Below are 20643 nucleotides of genomic sequence, written 5' to 3'. Positions count from 1 at the left end.
TCTCAATTATAACCGTTCGTCCACTCTCCACTTGGAAACCAACGTATCCAATTCCACATATCTGCGTTCTCCCACCAATAGCAACCACATCCATATTCTACTTTCGCCACGCCTGGTATACTTTTTATTCATATGTAATCGCCTAAAAATAGAATCTCAATTTTGGAAATGGGTGAGTCTTGGGGTAATTTAGCTGAGTGTGTTAATCTACAATAATGTCAAAATACATATTGCATAACCAAGTTGATAATATAATGCGAACATTATTGACAGGAACATAACTAAAATAAAACTAAATGCCGTAGGGAAAAGATATTTAACCTACTAAAGAAGAGATCATTTTCAGGCAATGTGTAATGAAAGAAATAAAAAAAAAGTGCAAAAAGAAGGAACATTTTATCGACCGAATTGGAAGACATTTTCGCATGATTTATATAGAAACTCTTAGAAATATAACTCGATTAAACCAATTCGAGAGTTATCGTTGTTGGAAGTTTATGTTAAATTCTACTCATCATCATATCGTATGAATCTGAAGATTCTATTGTTGGCATTGATTTATCCAATATTTTTTGTAGACAAAATCTTTCTGGAGAACCCTTAGAGAAAGTTATCAATATCCTAAGTGAAAGTGGATCGTATAACCCGACATGGCTACATACACCCCACTTGGGGAGGTATGCCGGTATATACGTTCATGTTAGGCTTTTCCGATCACGGAACGTCCCCAAGACAAAAGTTCAACAGCTATTCTGGTCACTCAGAACAACTCTCACAGTACGACAGTTTGGTCTGATTGTCTACACGGATACAGGGTTGATGAGGATTTCTTGTTAATCTGTTTCAATCAGAAAAGTCCGCCAATCCAGGGAGACATGTGCGGTTCACACCACATTGTGATTGTTATTGATGATCCGCTTGCCACATTCCTCTCTCCGGAGCCGAGATAGGCATTTCTCTCCTGATATATGGTTCCCGAAAAATAACTCAAGTTGATCGTCCAGTCTAGTAGCAATGCAAACTTCTTCGCAGAAGCAATAAGTAAAGCTCTTGTTGGTTTTCTTTTTTTATAACAAATTATATTAACAAAAACATATAACTAGAAAGTTCTAATAACATACAACTGTACAAAGATAAAAGCATAGATATTTGAAATTAATTACTTCCACATTTCAGCAAGTGTCGTCTCGCCTGGGTCTGAGAGCGCTTTTTACTTGGGTAACAGGTAATTTTAATTTTTCTGCAATTCCGGATTCAATTTTCATATATGATAACGTCGACACGATTACGTGAATGTAATTGTTTTTATTCCTTTTTTTTTCCATCACAGTCAGCAGCGATAGATGCGGGGTTGGAATGGGGGAAATCTAGCGACAATAATCTTGCCAGTTAGTCGATTCAAATACAATATGTGACGAAAATGTTTTGTAGCTTGCGAGCGAGAGATACTATCAGCAGAAACTCCATTTAGACGTGGCGTTTCGGGAGCTGGCCTTGATTATACTCAACTGGCCTCCTTTCTTACTTCTCACCTCTCTTTAATCTGACTAAAACCCGCTCTTGCATAAGCTTATATATCGGTAGATAGGTGGGGAATGAAGCTTCCTCAAATCCCAACCAGCTAATCAAGGGCAGCTACCACACATTGACTACTCTACTGATTGGCTCCGTACTTACTCGCATATCAAAGTAAATTTCCATCAAATTTGTTCCCACGTCGGCTGTCCTTGGGAATTGACCCTTAGATCAAATACTGTTTCCCAAGTTTAGCCAAAACAAACTTTAATACTATTTTCCCTAAATAAATGGTTTCCTTCACAAAACAATATTATTATAAATCCCAAATCCGATAACTGATACCATTTTCTTTGTTTTTCAGGGATTGTTCACATAATTAGAGCTCTAATTTAGCTCTATATTACTTGTTATTAATGTAAAATTCGACCACCACAGGTGGTTGAGTCAAAATCGAACTGGATTCGAACTTGAAACATCCAGGTCGTTAGTTCGGGTCGTAAACCACTTGGTCACTATCAACCCTTGTTTAGTTCTAATAAAAAAGTTTTTTCATAATTTGAAAATCTTTAATAAAAACAAACTACTCGCTTGTTCACACAAAAACCTGGAATATTGTTTCTATGCACTAAAAAGTGTACATAAAAATTAGAATTGTATTTTTTTTCACACTCATTTCTACACACTTATACACCAGAGAGCGCATATGGTGACTGTATGCAAATACCGAGCTATGTGCGAAATGACGTCCCAGTAAAGAAAAAAGAAAAAGTAAGAATGAATCCATTTACTCCCGAATTTACACTATCAAAATATATTCATAAATGTTTCAGCTATAGTGTTATTTTGGCTAAGCCTCATAAAGCAAAGTTTTTAAAATGAAAACAAAAAAGATAATGGCCCCAGCAAGAAATTTTGGAAAGGCCAAATGCCGAGTGACTGAAACTATTTTAAAATTTATCATAGGTTCTTCTTCTTCTTCTTCTTCTTCTTCTTCTTCTTCTTCTTCTTCTTCTTCTTCTTCTTCTTCTATTATTATTATTATTATTATTATTATTATTATTATTATTATTATTATTATTTACTCACTAGAAGTAGTCATACAAGTTATCACCAAAGATTTCTCTTTGTGAACAACTTGTGGTGTTCTCTGGAGTCTGACTGGCAACAAGTCACGCCAGATTTCTAGTACTCTCCACTTTTTTCGATAACCTTTGCAAAAGTATTTGCGTTATCGCTACTGCCGCTTACCATTGACTTCTCGTTGGCAGCGACGATTGGTCTTCACTGGAATTTAGGTGGCAATAAGCCTCCCCAAAGTCCCAGTCCTCTTCACACTCAACCAGCGGAGGTCTGGTTAGTGCTTTCTCTCCTCGGTCTGTCCATCCTTCTCACTTATTTGGTGTGGTACCAGTGTATGGTGACACACACACACATACACATACACACACGCACACACACACACACACACGCACACACACACACAAAGGGGGTATCTTACAATTATATCTTTTCAGTTTTCATGATTCCATATGATGTTTTTTTGCGGTTAACATCTGTAGCCGTTTCTGTATGTCCAGTTTGTGTCTGTAGTTCATGTGTGTTAATTTCCACATTCAAGAGTTTTCCTTAATATTTCTGCAGTTTTCATTATTGTTATCTATTGTATATTCTCAGCCATCCTTCTCATTTCAATATATTCCATTCTTTTTTCAAAGTTTTTCAGTATTGTTCCTAGTGCACCGACTATCAGTTGTGTTATCTTGACTTTCTTCATCTTCCAGATCCCTTTAAGCTCTCTGGCCAACCCTGTGTATTTTCTCCGCTTCTTCGTCTCCTTGATCTTCACTCTTTGGTCTGCAGAACGATTAAATTAACAATCTGGTAAGACTTTTCCTTTTTGTTAACTATTATGACATGTGGTATTCTTGCTTGGATAGATTTTTCCGTTTGTATATCCATGACCCGTTGGAACTTGGGATTTTCCTTTTCAAGTACGGCTACCGGTTTGTGCTTGTACCATTTATCTGAGTGTTCAAGATGCAATTGTCTGCATAATTGCCAGCGCACTGCCTTCCCCACTCGATCGTGTCTATTTTTATATTCTTTTTGGGCTAGTTTACTACATTCACTTATTACGTGATTTATTGTTTCGTCTCTTTGTCAACAGAGTATGCATTTATTGTTTTCTTGTGTCTTGTCGATCCTTGCTGTTGGTGGTTGTTTCTGATCGCGTTATCTTGTGTGGCTTAGGGATCCAGTTTCCCTGTTTAGATTTTTGTAGCCATTTCCAAGTGTTTTCGTTAGTTTCATCTCTAATTGAAAATTTTGTGTAAGGGATTGGTTGCGGAAAAGTGCTTTTCGATAAAATTTAGAAATTTCTTGCCAAGTTTTGTTTTTAACATTTGATTGCATGGCGTCAGATTATACCAGATTACATTTCTTTTTCTTCTATTTTTAATTTTATTAGTTATTGGTGTTTTGTTACTTATATTTGATATCAATATTTTTGTATCCACTAATTTTTAGGGCTGTTTCATAGATATTGGTTGACCTGTTAAATACATTTTCATCGCTTGAGTTATTGCTCAGTCTACTTATGATCGAGTTAGGAATCTGTTTTATAATTGATGATGGGTAATTGTACTTAGGGTTTACGTATATCGGATTGACGTTATCTTGTAAGTAGGGTTCATATGTGTTTTTATCTAAATTTAACGTGACGTCCAGGAAGTTTGTTATTTTTACGTTAGCTAATGCGTCTACTTTTAGGCCTAATTTTTTCATTTCCTTGTGTATGATTTTCTTAAAGTTATCTCCCTTGACTTTGTTGGAGTCCTTTATTATAGCTAGTCCATCATTTCTATATAGGTTTGAATATTTTGAAGCCCACAGAATCGGCACCCAGTAATACATATTTGTTGCGACAAGCCATTTCCAACAAAATGTTTGTGTGTTGGGTGTGGATGGGAGGGGTGATTAGCACTGATCTCCGCAAGCGGTAAAGTTGTTTTAATTACTCATAAATTGAATCTAACTTTCTCCGCCACATTTTTCACATTCAGTTGAATATACATAGTATACACCAGCGACATTCACCCTAACCTGAAAGAGAAAGTATCAAGGGAATATTAAATTGACAGACTGCTAGACTTTGGAATTCCCTCCCTGCCTCCTGTTCCCCTGATTGTACTAACATGCAGAAATTTAAATGCAATGTGAACAGACAACTATATATATTATGTATTGTTTAAAAGCTTTGAAAACATTCCGGTAAAGGTAAAATAGCGTACCTTCTAGGTCTTTGATGTAAGTCTCTTTGTAGAGCGCATATGGTGGCTGTATGCAAATACCGAGCTGTGTGCGAAATGACATCCCAGTAAAAAAAAAGAAAAAGACTATAAAAAGAAGAGAGAGAGAGAGAGAGAGAAAGAGCACATTAAAGAAAACGATCACGTTAGAGACGTGGGTGATGTTCGAGAGTGCGGAGCTCAGAGAGGAGCATTATTACGTTTTATTCGGAAAAGTACACAGAAATAAATGTCGTTGTTAGAAAGTCGAGTTATTACTTGTCCTATGTTCTTTGCGACTTACTCTGCTACAACGTGGTGAGTCTATGTGTGTAAACGTGTGTAACGTTACGTCTTCATCCAGTCGTATGCTCTCTATGTGAAACTTCTCCAAAACTCTGTAATAATGGAATACTTAGTAAATTTTTCTTTGTCAAACTTCATTCCAATATTATTGGATAAGGCGTGCATAGTCAGTGTCTGCACTGGCATACAACTTGAAATCGTCAAACAAGTTCATATGGTTGATTCAATTAAGTGAGTCTTTTGGCAGGATTGTTGTACGTTGTAGGCACTCCGAGAGATGTTCATGGCCTTACTGGATGAATCTATCGCCATATAAAAGAATAAAGGAGTTAAGTTGTCTCTTTGGAAAGTTCCTCTTCTCGTCTTAACATCTTGTCGTTGTTTTAGTTTAGAGATATGACTGTTTTCCACATTTGTATATGATCAGCCATTGTGTTTAGTGTACAAATTATTGTACTGTATGTTCCGGTAATTTTAATCGATTTATCTATAGTAAACGATAGAGAAGCAAAGAAATTTTAATTTTCATACTTTTGAACTTATTTCTCTCGGCTAAAACCCGAATATAAAACTTTTCATCGGTTCGAATATCCTATATATTAAGTTTCAAGACTGTAGACCAAAACTGACAGAGGAGTTGGGTAGGCGAAATTTTTTAAACTAAAATATAGACGCATACATAAATATAAATAGAAAGAGTTATGTGTTTACTATAGCCTTTTTACGTAAATATTACGCAAGTATGAATCATGTAGAATATTTGCATGAATATAATCACACGTAATAGTTAACTAAAGATGATCATCCCATAAGAAAACCGAATAAACTAATAGCACGAGAATGACTATTACTACATTTTTTGCTTTTATTTTTCAGCGCGAATAGGTCACAAACCAAAATAAATTGTTTTTGCTTAATTTCCCCAATTATATTTTCTTTTGGGTATATATATTGAAAAATCTTTGTTCGTACTTTACACACTTGTAACTAATATTAAATATTTTTACACAAAAAATAGTTCACAAACATAATAAATGGTTTTGGCCTAATTTTCCTCAATTTTATTTCTTTTAGGTATATATATATATATATATATATATATATATATATATATATATATATATATATATATATATATATATATATTAAGAAAATCCGTTGTCTACAAATAAGTATAAACAAAACAGAAAAACCAGCGTACATGTAGACTTTTTTTTTTTTTTTTTTTTTTAGAGTTCTTTAAATAACTCTAATTTATGTGAAATTTCTTTTTGTCTACATAAAGCTGGTTTGCGCATCAGCACACTGACGGCCTCCAAGATGTTGAGGTGCTGATCGTTCCGGGCTTTATGTAAAATGCGGAAGCATTCATCAGAATATGCTTGGCCACAAGTTTTATTTTCGTACAAATGTACACCAATTGACGATTCGAGAATTGGTGGTCGTCCGGATGTATTCCGTAAAGGCCCGGATGTATTCCTTAAAGGTCCGGATGATATAAAAATCTTGCGTAAATACCCAGGAACGTGTTGTGCCACTCTGACCCCTAAACGTTGAAAAGTTCGACCCACCTAGTCAGCATCGCACCGACATCTAAACTCATATATTATTAAACTATTTTGTATCGTGGGAAGTACATCTTTTTTAAACGCTGGGAAGGCAGTATTGGTACACAGCACTACTCGGGGTTGCACCGCGTAATAACAGTGGGAAACAACCGAAGTGATCTTGCTAACAAAACCCCTACTAATTGAACCTATGTCGGGGAGCTTCAAATAAACCGGACATACCGGATATATATATATATATATATATTGAAAATTGTCTGCGAACAATATTTCTTTCAGAATTATCCAAAAATTCTGTTTCTGTTGTCTAAAACTTAAAATTTAAAAAGGTTTATATTGTTTCAAATTATCAAGTGTTCTATTTATATTGTTTATAATATAAACAAAATTCTGTATGTATTTTTTAAGATAAATAATTGTTTATTATTTAAAGAAAACGTTCTGCTTATATTGTTTCTTTTTTCTGCTTATTTAAACCTGTCACGTTCTGAAACACCGTTTACATGTTTACATGGTAACGTACAGGTGACTACAGGAATTTTGTTCCTTTTAAGTGATAGAGTGTCCGAGAGTATTTTGCCATCTAAACTTCAGTCTTGCCAATAAAAGTACCATAGCCTGAATCATAGCCTGACCATACCCTGCTCGCCAGATTAGTACGCACGAGCCAAACAACACTGCAACCACCAAATTTTGTTGTTCATTCATAGTATTATTGTACGTGAGAATCCTAACAGCGATTATCAAAGTTACAGTTCGGGCAAATTTTGTGACAACTCCACTTCCACTCACAAAATGGGGTGTCTCTTCCGAAAGCCATTCTAAACATAAAGAGGTTGGGGGGTGTCTATTCCGAAAGCCGTTCTTAACATAAGGAGGTTGTGTGTTGGCCAACAAAAATAACAACAGCCGTACTTTAATTTTTTACGCGGGGGGATGGCATACTACCACTAGGCAATGCTGGTTAATGCACGGTGGTCACCACTTATCTAGGCCCGGAAGCCACTCAGGGATAAGGGTTATTGCAAGTACAGTACGTTAGTGTGGAGATTTAATGAAGTGTCTACTTACGGGGGCAGTTCATCAGAAATTTGTTTACGTTGGACTTGAAGACATCCAAGTTGTAGTCAGGTGGGAAGCAGGCAGATGGAACAGAGTTCCACAGGCGTGCAGTTATAAGAAAGAAACTTTGTTCATGGAATCTACGTTTTGATTTAGGCACAGATAATGAGTGGGGAACATTTTTGACAGTGGATGCAGCTAGACGGGTGTTTTTCGTGAAAGATTGGCGAGGGGGGACCAGAGATTGGAGTTCAGACGAGCACCTGGCGTGGAAATAACGATAAAAACAAAGATAGGCTCGCAACGTCTCTTCTGTGGGAGAGAGGTTGCAGGGAAGAGAAAAGGGCATCCCCTACTAAGCCACGAAGTCTATTTTGTGCTCTGTCAAGGCAGGATAGGCTGTTTTTAGCAGCTCCTGCCCAGATATGGCAACAGTATTCCATCCTTGAACGTACATGGCTTTTATATAAATAGAGAATGCTGGATAATATATATATATATATATATACACACAGAGAGAGAGAGAGAGAGAGAGAGAGAGAGAGAGAGAGAGAGAGAGAGAGAGAGAGAGATTGAATTAAAATCTCTGATAAAAAAAAACAAAGAAAATTACCTTGAAGGTTAAGGATGTCCTAACGTTTGTTTGGCAAAAGACCGAATCTGTTAAATAAAGAAAGAACATATCAATTAACGTTAAAAATAGAAATAGGAATATTGAATATCTACATTTCTATTATTCAGATTTATTAGACAACTCTATTCATCCTGAGTGCTATTTTCACAACGTTTCGGTCGATATATAATTCAAACCTTTTCATGTGTATTTTGTCGAACTTTGAAATGTCTCCTTTATTTACTTCATGGTGGTAGCATGCTCTCGTTCCATAAGGCACAACTGAATAAAACTCCAAAGTAATTTGTAATTGTATTTTTTAGTGTCGCCCGCACTAAGGATTGAACTCTCGGTTTACAACTGAGTTTTACCAAATACTTTATTCTAAATAGAGGGTTCCGTTCGAAATGCCGTTTAAATATCTGAGTTCGACAGAAAGATTCCCAAGTTCGGCAGAAATATTCCAAAGTTAAGAAGATCAGAGGTTACATTGACCGGAACGTTGCGAAAATAACACTCATTATAAGAACAGTAATTCGAAGAATCCAAAGAATGCGAATATCAATTCTCATCTAACAAATGCCGAAACACATTTTTATTTCTGCAATAAATATTTCTACTACTAATAACAGGAACTAAAGTGCTAACCGTTCAGTGACTTGTCACCGTGATTAAGTTGAACTTTACAATCAAAATTTATTGTTCGACTGAATACTCCAAAAAACAATTTACAAAGTCCTTTTCCGCGGAGTTTCAAAGAATGCTATTCTTATTATTCTTCTCATCAGAGGACATAAAGAAATCAGCAAATTATATTTGTAGCCATGCTAGAATTTGCTAGTTAAGGCATTAAGTGAAACCGCAATTTATTGTAGTTATAAATTGCAAATAAAAAAATTGAAAAAATGTTGGATATGTAAAAAAACAATATAAAAACAAACCGCGCATAATATTTCAGCTTGAATGAAACTCCTCTCAAGTTGATCCAAAATGCAAAATAGTTCTTTAGAGAGGATGTATTTAAAAATAAATCTAGCATTGCGATGCATATAATCCGATTGGAAAGTTTTCCAAACAGCTGAAATAATGAAAATTGTTTTTTCCGGGCAGTGTAATAGTCAAAAGAGAACTCAAATGGGACCTAATAGCAAAAAGAATTCGGTTGGGATTAACTTGTCTATATATAAATACTGTTATCTGTATTTGTTTGAAGTTTACCATTACGTATATCAGGTAAACACTATATCCATTTGTTTTCATTAATATATATATATATATATATATATATATATATATATATATATATATATATATATAGAGAGAGAGAGAGAGAGAGAGTTTAAAGCTATTTCTTTACACCCACACCCTTTTCTTCTCATAACCTTTCATGAAGCACAGTTAATTTTTTGAAGATTCTTTTTTAACCCAGTGAACGACTGGTACTTCTGCTAGTCTGTTGACTAGGCAGTCGAGTCTCAAACCTAACTTGAGGTAGTCTAGTCTAACCGCATTTGTATACTACGATACAGCGAGACAGTACTGTATGTGGATGACTAAATGCTCATTATCTTGGGTTGAGCTTATTGGGAAGTGATAAACAAACTGCCACTAGCATATTAAGCGATACTCTTTGTGTGAACAAATGAAGCTTAGGCATTTGGACAATTCACATACCCATCTTAGCAACAGTCCAATAGCGTTAGGAACGCCGACTGTCGACGTTGAGTTTCAAACCTGGCTTGAGGTAGTTGCTTGTCTAGCCGAAATGATGAGCTGTGATACAACGAAAAAGTAATGTATGTGGATGACTCTCTCTCTCTCTCTCTCTCTCTCTCTCTCTCTCTCTCTCTCTCTATATATATATATATATATATATATATATATATATATATATATATATATTCAGAATGTGAGAGATAATACATTCTTACAATCAAGCAACATCGCAGCTCACACGAGCCATGCCAACCAACAAATCTAAAGTTCAAGACTCGAGTGGTATTTGGGTTCATCAGTTGAATACATCCGTACTCGGGATTCGAACTCGAGCTCTCGCATGCGAGGCGAGTACTCTGCCACTTGAGCATCTGCGTTACACAAAAAAAGTGTCGCAGATCAAGCAAACCGCGGCAAAATCCGACTATGGAATGAACCTACTTCATTTTAAACAAGAGCTGTGGTCAACCAACCAACGCGAACTTTGCCAGTTGATTTCGCCGCGGTGTTGGTTAATGAACTTTTTTTTGTGGGTGGTGTGGTTGCTAAATTGGCGGGATATTCACCTCTAAAAGCTCTTAGCGATAAGTCTAGCTTCAACAGTTAAGCAGCAGATAGGAAATCCCATTCATATAATATCAAGCAGACGACATAATAAACTGTCTTCTGTCTTGCACACTGTTCAACAAAAAATAAATCATCTAGACCGAAATGCGAATTTAGCCATTTATATATATATATATATATATATATATATATATATATATATATATATATATATATATATATATATATATATATATATATATAGTAAAGTCCCGGGATACGGCATTAAAAATTAGTAACAAAATACAGTACAGTATATAATTAATACACGTGAATATAATCAAATAACATTATAAATAACATCTTAAGGCGGAGCAAATACCGTTACCAGGCGCCGGTAAAACATCATATTCTATATCGTAACCTGAAAATAACGTATCCTAGGGCCACCGTAACCCGGAGTTCTTTATATATATATATATATATATATATATATATATATATATATATATATATATATAATATGTTTAAAAAAAAAAAACAATATATATATAATATGTTTAAAAAAACAATATATATATATATATATATATATATAATATGTTAAAAAAAAACAATCGCCAAGAGCATCAATTTATAACAGTGAGAGTTAAATATATTCATTAGATAAGATATATTGTGGATATCGTTATCGCAGTGGTTTCTACTGCCAAAAATTTTATGACGGTCTAAATTGCTTTGGAATTATCAGTAATGTTATAATAGCAAATTATATAGATCAAATTGATTCGACTAGGGACACATTTCTAAAAGCAAAAAATGATGCTCACTATTTAATATTTAAAGTGAAAAAAATTTCTAATAAAACTATTAAAGTATTAAATTTTATAAATTACATGATTTAATAGCGTTTACACATGTTTCTAAAGTGAGTTAGTGAGTGAGTGTGTGTGTGTGTGTGTGAGTGTGTGTGTGAGAAAGAGAGAGAGTGTGTGTAAGGGGAAAACAGATATCGTAACAATATGAACTTTTATATGGCAAAAATGAGAGTTAAATATGATGAAGCCTCTTCATGAATATCGGTGGTATTTTGAATATCACGAAAATATGTTCTTGAAATAGGCAGAAACAATTGTAAGTAAAAGTGTTTTTTAAGAAAATATAGGATGTTTTTCTACATAACTCAGCTTTACATTATATATAGTTTCTACTTGTATGAAATAAAACCTGCATAAATACTAGTATATCATCCGGTGTTGCCCGGTCATAAAATGCGCATAAATATATTTTAATTCATGCAGACTTTTTATTTGTTATTCTCTATTGATTATTATACAATATATAGTGATGATTTCAAAAGTTATGAAAAATATGACTTGGGTACCATCCGCTAGAATCGAAACGAAAAAGTTAATTGTTGTAACCTTAGTCGTTATTTATCTTTCTGAGCTCCCGGCAGGTGGCTATGAAAGGTTAAAAATTAAGCGACTTTAAGCTATGAATGTTTAATTTTGCGCATGTGCAAAAGTAACAGCAGAAGTAATGTTTTATTTTAATTACCCTGCCAAAGTCAACTATTTTGTTTTCAATTTTGACTCTTTAGCAGTAATTTTTACCGACTAAAATCAAATCCAATGTCTGCGACAGATTCAAATACTCTATAAATGAAATTTCAATGCTCTAAACTAAATGTTCAGATAAGAGTTTGCGAGAGATTTTTCTCCCACACACCAACAAGGCCACACACACACACACACACACACACACACACACACACACACACACACACACACACACACACACACACACACATATATATATACGTGTGCTATAAGGTTTTAATCTTAAATTCTAATGCAGATTGTAAAACTATGCATAAAGAGAATTCAGCATAATAGTGAAATGAAAACAATCATTTAATAAGAAACCAGAAAAAATTAATAATTAATTAGCGCTCGTTTTTCAAAGGAAGATGCATTATTATTAATTAGTTAACATTCGTGTAGTCGGTTTCTCTCTCTCTCTCTCTCCCTTTCCTTATATATATATATATATATATATATATATATATATATATATATATATATATATATATATGAAAATATTTCATATTATAAGCTCTATTTCCTTTTCGGTTTTATTGAGCTTTTACGTCTGGTTGAGATTACTTTACTTGTAAATATTAACTCTTTAATATTTATAATATATTTTAAGTTTACCATTTTGATTACCTTGGTAAACTTATTGTAATTTATATATATATATATATATATATATATATATATATATATATATATATATATATGCACTAGCAAATATATGCTCCTTACAGTCACAGGATAATATGTTGAACGAACATATACTACACTGACCCACAGAGAAGGGGGTAATGATTAAGAGGAATGTATCATGACGAAAGTCTGCCCTAAAAATAGTTATTTTTTGTGATTATGATATCATAGCAGAACAGATAGCACGCTATACCTCGCCCCAAACAGGGAAGATAGTTATAGAAGAATGGTATATTGACCAACGAACATATACTACGAGGCGGAACGAGTAAAGACGACATGATTCTATTTACGTTTGATGAAAAACGGTTTTCTTTTCTTTTTTTTTTTTGCAGACTATCTACTAGTTGGCCAGTTGTGTACAAATCCCCAAAATGATAGAAGCCTTCTATCATGTCTGAAAGTGACACAATGTTCTACGAACGAGATCAGAGGTGCGCCACTGTACAACTCATGCTCTCTACCGATCCTAGTTATGACAACAGGACCATTGTCAATACCCTCAAAATGCATCGTTGGATTGCCACGAATAATATGGACGTGTCCCCGCTGATGAAAACAATGTTTCTGGTTACGGTTATTGCCTTTTGTATAGTTTCAAGTGAGGGCCACATCATGCCACCTCACATCTTCGAAATCGGCTTGAAAGTCAACACGAAAGTGTACCTGGATGTGCTGAAGAGTGTGGTGATCCCCTGGTGCAATCAAGTGACCGCTGACAGACTCTGAGTGTGGCAGTAAGACCCGGCGCCGATCCACAAGTCCAAAGAGACCCAGGCTTGGATTCAGAAACAGTGCTACGATTTTATACCCTTATCTCACTGTCTTCTCTCCCCGACTTGAAGCCGCTGGACGTCTTCGTTTGGTCGAGAACATCACCAACATGACCTCCCACAACACCAAAGCTAGCCTGATCGCTGCCATCCGCTGAATATTCGCCGAGCTTCCGCCGGCGCTTGTGGAAAAGGCATGCTCCCAGTTCCAGACCCGTATCGAAGCGGTGATTGGGGCTAAAAGCGGCTGCATTGAATAAAGGTCAGCTCTACGACATAAGTTACTTGAATTGATTTTTTCAATTAAAATTTTTAAATAAAGCTGTAGTGTTATTTTCTTTCGGGCGACAAATTTCCACCCTGTATACTACCCCTTCAAAGAGGAGATAACATGTGGGAGAATCACTCCATAAAAAGAGAAGATAATGCGCCTGGGTATGGAATCATGGCAACAAAACAGATACTACACTAACTTCCTTATTCAAAAAGGATATAATAGCTGGGAGAATTATCCCCACCTCTTATAAAAAAAGAAGGAGGTAATTCGTGGAAGAAGGATTTCATGAGAATAGAATTACTATTACGCTACCCACCACCATTAAAAGATAATGCAAAATTAAATTAAATCAGTCCTTTTTATTCATTTAAACACGACTAACCATAAGAACATTAATTTTGATGGTTCTGTGCTTTTTTTTTAATAAGATCAATGTGTAGTATCTGTTTTCAACATTACAGCGACATCAGACTTTTACTGTCGACGAAAATATTGCTTATACATAAGAAAATCTAACAATGCAAAAATTACAACTGTACATTTCAGAATATTCATTTATTAGAAGCTGTTTGTAAAATAATTATGCAAATTAAGAAGATCTTACAGTGTTTAATGACGTTTACAGTTAATTATACATAAAAAACATACAAAGTTTTACAACCTGTTAATATAGCATGGAAAAATTCGTTATTTGTTCATTCAAGGTAATGTTTGTTGTGTGTTATAGAAAGCAAGAATCAATACGTTTAAATAAGAGTTAAAGACCCATTTATTCCATCTAGAAACATTAGAGGTAATTACCAATTAGGTCTATGGAATAACTGGAATGTATTAAAACGTACAAAAACGAAATTCATCTTATTTTTAAATGATTAATTATAAAGAAATGAAATATTACCAGTTAGTTTGCCGTTGTATGGCTGGGAGTAGCGGGCGTGAGGTTTTGCAGCAGCAATGCTCCAGTATCGAACCCAGAGTAAGCTTTTTATAGGAGACGAGAAGACACGTGATCCAATCGTGTAAAAACGCATGGTCCCACGAAACCTTTTTTATGTGTCACAAGAGCCAGGTGGGGGTGGAGAGTCAAGGTCACAAAATGAGCAACACTGAAAGGAAAATTCCGTGACGATGTAAAAGACTTATGTGTCATATGGGTCTCGATGCACGACCTCTGCTCGCTGTCACAAATCCCAGGCACAAATATAGTGTGACTACTTTTTCGTTAATCTTTCTCTTCTTTTTTTTTATCTTTGTGTCTATTTTACTGATATCGGTGATAAGAAAGTCCTTTAAAACACACACACACACACTCACACACACATAGATAACATAGTAGACAGATAGCGAATAACATTCACAAAAACTTATAGAATTCACATTTACTGATGAGCATCATTTTTTTAGGTCATACGATTCTTATAATATATAGCTACTATAAAAAATGAAGTCGGTCGAACATTCAAAGTTAGACCTAAATAGCAATATATTTGATACGCTATTTTGACTAACCAGTATCTTCTTTTTTTCTTCCCACATGCTATTTAGTTGGCGTAGTTCTATCTGATAATACTTATTCCGGTTAATAATATTAATAAAATGGTGACTTCTCATTCACTTTAGTAAGCAATGTAAGTCATTAATAAAGGAAAACAGAATTTTGCCATTTTGCTATGTTTTTCGGCTCTCAGATAAACACGTGTGATTTTTACAATTGAGAGACATTTTCTTTGTAACCACTTAGAAAAGAAATAGAAAGAACGTCGGACTCTGAATACGTTTAGACTTAATTAATTCCCTTTCCTTGTTATTGCAACATGGTCACCCAAGTGTAGCATGATAGACCGGAGGATTAGCAGGTAAAACAAAAATTAGCGCAATTTTAACCTTATTCAGTCATGAATTGAATGCAAAACGCTTATCTTAAGTCAATTTTATTGTTTTAATAAATTAAATAAATTATGGTCGGTTGAATTCCCATGGAATATATAAGAAAATATAATTTTTTTGTCTTTTGTTAACCGCCCGGACAGGTGTGAATGGCGGTTGCTTATTAAAAATTGTATTGTTGAAAACATATTATCTAGGTTTACCGGGCTTCTACACTATTAGGATGAAATTTCAGAAATCGTAATACTGGATTTTACATGAAAACAATTGTATCTACGTATTCCTCGTATTTTTAAGATAATTATATAAACAAAATTACGAAATTCGATAAGGTAGGAAATTATTTATTAAATAAAATAAAATATAGATTTTGATGAAAACGATCGTAAGACATAGGAGAGTTCAAAAGGGAGGTAATTTTTGTTTTAATTAAAACAAGATGGAGGCAATTTTTCACCTGCTAACACGATTAAAGTTTTTTTTTTTTTTTTTTTTTTTTTTTTTTTTTTTTTAATAATTCAGTGATGTTCAGGTAATTCCGACGGCATAATTTGGAAGCTATCATTGTTACTTATTAGAATTGTTAAAAAACAAAAAAACAGTTGAAACCATTGTTTTTTTTATCTGGAAACTCCATTTATCAACTACAAAATCTCGTCCCAATAGTGTAGAAGCGCCAGTTTACCTATGGTGACCCTGAGGTCGTCGTCACCCATGGAAATTGAAGATGGTTACTGGGACTTAATGCAAAGGCAAGAAATAAGTACTTGACATGATATGTTAAAACACTTTAAAACATTTATCTTGTCGCCCGGTCAATTGGTTTTAGTAACTACACTCAAATACACAGATCGTGTGTTCGGTCCTCCGTAAATACATTAAATTTTCTCGCCTTACCTTTTCTAACACTTGAAGATATTTATTTCAAATTACGATATTACGCCCTTGCTTTTAAAAGTTTTTTTTTCCTATATTCTACGTATTTTGAGGGACTTAAGAACACGGTTAACGACGCCAGGTAAACTTTAATACATCCACACTGAAAAGCCGGTTCTTAGTCTCTCATCTAAATAAATGCGAAACTAATTTTTTCATTCATCACTCTTATATTACCAACAAAACGGCTTAGCATTATTCAAATAAATAATACAACATAGCGGTTTGAAATGCTGTATGTAAAGTACAAAGCAAAAGCTTGAAGAGAGTCATTAGAATACCTAATTTACAAAATTATTTTAGAATACCTAATTTACATAATTATTTTAGAATACCTAATTTACATAATTATTTTAGAATACCTAATTTACATAATTATTTTAGAATACCTAATTTACATAATTATTTTAGAATACCTAATTTACATAATTATTTTAGAATACCTAATTTACATAATTATTTTAGAATACCTAATTTACATAATTATTTTAAAACCGTTTATAATATTTCGTATTATTCATTAGGCATTTTATTATCCAATTTTTCCTACATTTGAATAATGGTTTTGGTGATATTAATAGTAACTAATTAAAGTGAACAAATAGAAAGAATTCATTAGCACGCATTTATTTTTAAATTACATTTTCACCCCAAACAAGGCACATTGCCACTTTGGTGTAGCAACTATCAGGGGCAGCAACTACTGGGGCACTATGTAGGGATTTGGGCAGCAAGATGTCGGTTCACGTTGCACTTGAACGTCTGCATGTCAGTACAGTTAGGGAAGCAGGATCCTGGAATGGAATTCCAGAGTCTAGCGGTTCTGGGGAAGAAACTAATGGAGTAGAAAGATATTTTACATCTAGGGATCTCTACTGTGTGGGGGTGGGATTTAGCTGCCTGTCGGGTTTGTCGAGGGTGCTCACGTCGTGGGGGCACAAGTGTCTGCAGTTCGTCAGAGCATTCACTATCAAAATACTTGTAGAACAAGCAGAGGGATGCAACGTTTCGTCGATAGGACAAAGGCTGAAGCTTGGATGCAAGTTCAGGGCCTATCAGATTGGCGACTCTCTTTTGAACCTTGTCTAAGAGCGAGAGACTAGTAGCAGACGCACCAGCCCAGATGTGGCAACAATACTCCATACATGGGCGAATGGTAGCCTTATAGAGATACAGGATACTTTCAGGTGTCAGTAGTTTTCTAGCACGGTAGAGAGAGCATACCTTTTTCGCAGCGGCCCTGGCAATGTTTTCAATATAATTGTTCCAGTTCATGTTTCCTGTGAACGTTAGGCCAAGCAGTTTGAAAGATGTACTCTCAGACAGGGAGTCACTGGCCATTGCTATTGGTGGCAGAGAAGGTTTCTTGTAGTTATTGAAGGAAACCAGTTTAGTCTTGGCAGCATTGAATGTGACCATCCATTTATGTCACCATTCCACTACAGATTGGAGGTCATCCTCTAGTGTTTTTGCCATTTCTTTAGATATGTGTTCATTTGTTTTCCTGTCATGCCTGTTATAGAGTGTAGTGTTTTGAAAATGTTCGGGAATTTGCAAGGGAAGTAATTTAAATTGAATTTCACCGAGAGGGAAGAGGATAACTATTTGCTTGCTCTTCTCTCATTCACTCACTCACTCACAAACGCACATTTCTTTTTTTTCTTTCTGTTGCCTTATGATGTTGTGTATAAGAAACAGACGAATAAATTTCCATCAAAATAATCTAAATAATGATATTTATTTATGTGAGTAAATATTAATGTTTATTTATTAATATGAAAGAAAAGCAAATGCTTTTGTCTTGTGTTTACAAAAAAAAAGAAAAAAGAAACTTATGAATTAAATATGTATTACTAGCAGGTTGAGCTGAGAATACCCGAGATTGAATATTCACATTTCCATATTTTTATTGTCATCGAAATTGGTAAAACCGGACATTTTTCAATCAAATCGATTGATTGCTTGCTTAGGTTAGGGACCCATCGCGATACAACAGGAGAAAGCTCACGTGTCTCTCGCAGTGACTCTAATTTACATTGCGCTGTAGAGAACCTAAGTATAAATATGTATGTACATATATCCATTGCTTATATATTTACTTATATATAAATTAGTTATCCACAGACACGTATTTTGCCGTATCTACGGAGCTATCTCTGGAACAATTTGATGTTGTCATCGTTCGCCCACGTATTTCTGTCGACACGTAGTATTGTGGTTGTAATACGATCTTTTTACACACAAATCTATGAGACTATAGTTTTATCTATTCGCGTATATATACAGCGAATGGGGCGGCACTGAGTAGGGGCGGTAGGAGTACTTGATATTTAGAGGGTAAAAATAGGAATTACTTCCCTTACAGATGGTTGCGATTGTGATGATTTAGTTTCTAGGATGAAATGTAGGATTTTAGTATACGACTAAATTTGTCTAAACTAGCATTCTAAAGTTACATAAAATAGTGGCTAATAGTCTAGGCATAATAAATTTATACGTGAGATCTGCTTTGGCAAGGTTAAGAGAGGAATTTCTGCAATCGGAATATTATATATGGATATATAAATATATATATGTGTGTGTGTGTGTGTGTGTGTGTATGTGTATACATATTTACTAAAGACCTAAATTGTAGTATATATCATATGCTAGATTTACCTGCCCACGCGTTGCTGTAGCTCAGTTTATTTAAATAGAAATACAAAAATAAAAATAAAATGTACTGTAAATTTACTGAATAATCATATATTTATTTATCTCACGAAATGTTGCATTATGTAATGTTTATATACATTTATTATATATTTTTGAAATTGTTATAACAACAAAATTTGTTTTTTTGACACATGCACACAAGCACACGCACGCATGCACGGACTATAATAAATATATAAGAACCATTAGCAACGCATATTTTTTGTTTATGTTCTCAATACTTGTGGATACACTTTATTTTGAGACTTGTTTATGTTTATAGCACAAGTACAACGAATTGTGAAGCACAACACGAACACAGAAGACAGTAATGACCTAAGCTTGAAACGAACTGAACGTAGTGCGAAGTAATATATCTATTAGTGACGCCATATTGTAACTTTAATAACCGTTCGTCTATGAAGCGTAGAATTGGAATCCTAAATTTGAAAATTATTAGAGCCCAGTCAACTAGAATGGACGAAGTTTGTTGAGGGAGCCGTTATTATTTATGAAACTGTGTAGATTATGTTAGGACTTTGTTTTTATTAGTCAGTTACGAGCGGTGAAAGTACAGAATCTGTGGAAAGTGTAGAATTCGTTCCGGTGACAACTGGGAGTAGTGGTAGGACTAAATATTTAGAGAGAAAAATAGGGACTTCTCCCTCTAAAGATGTTGTGATTATGACGGTGTTGCTCGTAGGATGCAATGTAGCATTTTAATATCACGGCTAAATGTGTATAAAATAGTGTTCGAAAGCTACATAAGATATTAGCTATTAGACTAGATGTATTGAATTTTGTATGTGGCATCTGTTGTTGCAAACAACGATACTTTGGTTCAGAGGAGAATTTCTGCAGTCATTTATTATAAATCATTTTATTATATAGGAGAAAAAATTAGGTAGTTTTTAACACTAATGCGTAGTTCAAGCAAAATAAATTCTTTTGGTCTATTAAAAGAATTTCCAACGCTATTCGAAATGTTTACGCATTCAATCAATTGAATTAATGTTTCTTAACATGACGTAAATCATAAATCGCTGACGTTATGTCAAAGCTATAATTATTTTATTAAGGTTTAACCATGAGAAAATCTTAATAGCTCAGTTTACAGAATATTAGACTGAACATCTTAAGTTTTAGTCTCGACTTTTGGTCATGGCATT

At 34.4% G+C, this 20643-nt stretch overlaps 1 protein-coding gene across 1 annotated transcript in view; it reads right to left on the bottom strand.

The window, feature by feature from the left end:
* The window catches only part of LOC145258245 (cysteine sulfinic acid decarboxylase-like), a 117205-nt gene extending 102196 nt beyond the window's left edge, over positions 1-15009 (bottom strand). The window contains exons 1-2 of the mRNA XM_080116219.1: positions 14856-15009; positions 8355-8401 (exon numbers count right to left, since the gene is read on the bottom strand). Coding sequence (XP_079972345.1) covers positions 8355-8401; positions 14856-14988 — 180 coding nt within the window. The 5' untranslated portion in view covers positions 14989-15009. The remainder of the gene's footprint in view (positions 1-8354; positions 8402-14855) is intronic.
* Positions 15010-20643: the final 5634 nt, after the last annotated feature.

The sequence above is a fragment of the Euprymna scolopes genome, chromosome 33 (assembly GCF_053919585.1).
Source record: "Euprymna scolopes isolate OS-2025 chromosome 33, ASM5391958v1, whole genome shotgun sequence".
In the NCBI taxonomy this organism is placed as follows: domain Eukaryota; kingdom Metazoa; phylum Mollusca; class Cephalopoda; order Sepiida; family Sepiolidae; genus Euprymna; species Euprymna scolopes.
The sequence above is the reverse complement of the archived record's forward strand: the minus strand, read 5'-3'. Positions and strand labels throughout refer to the sequence as shown.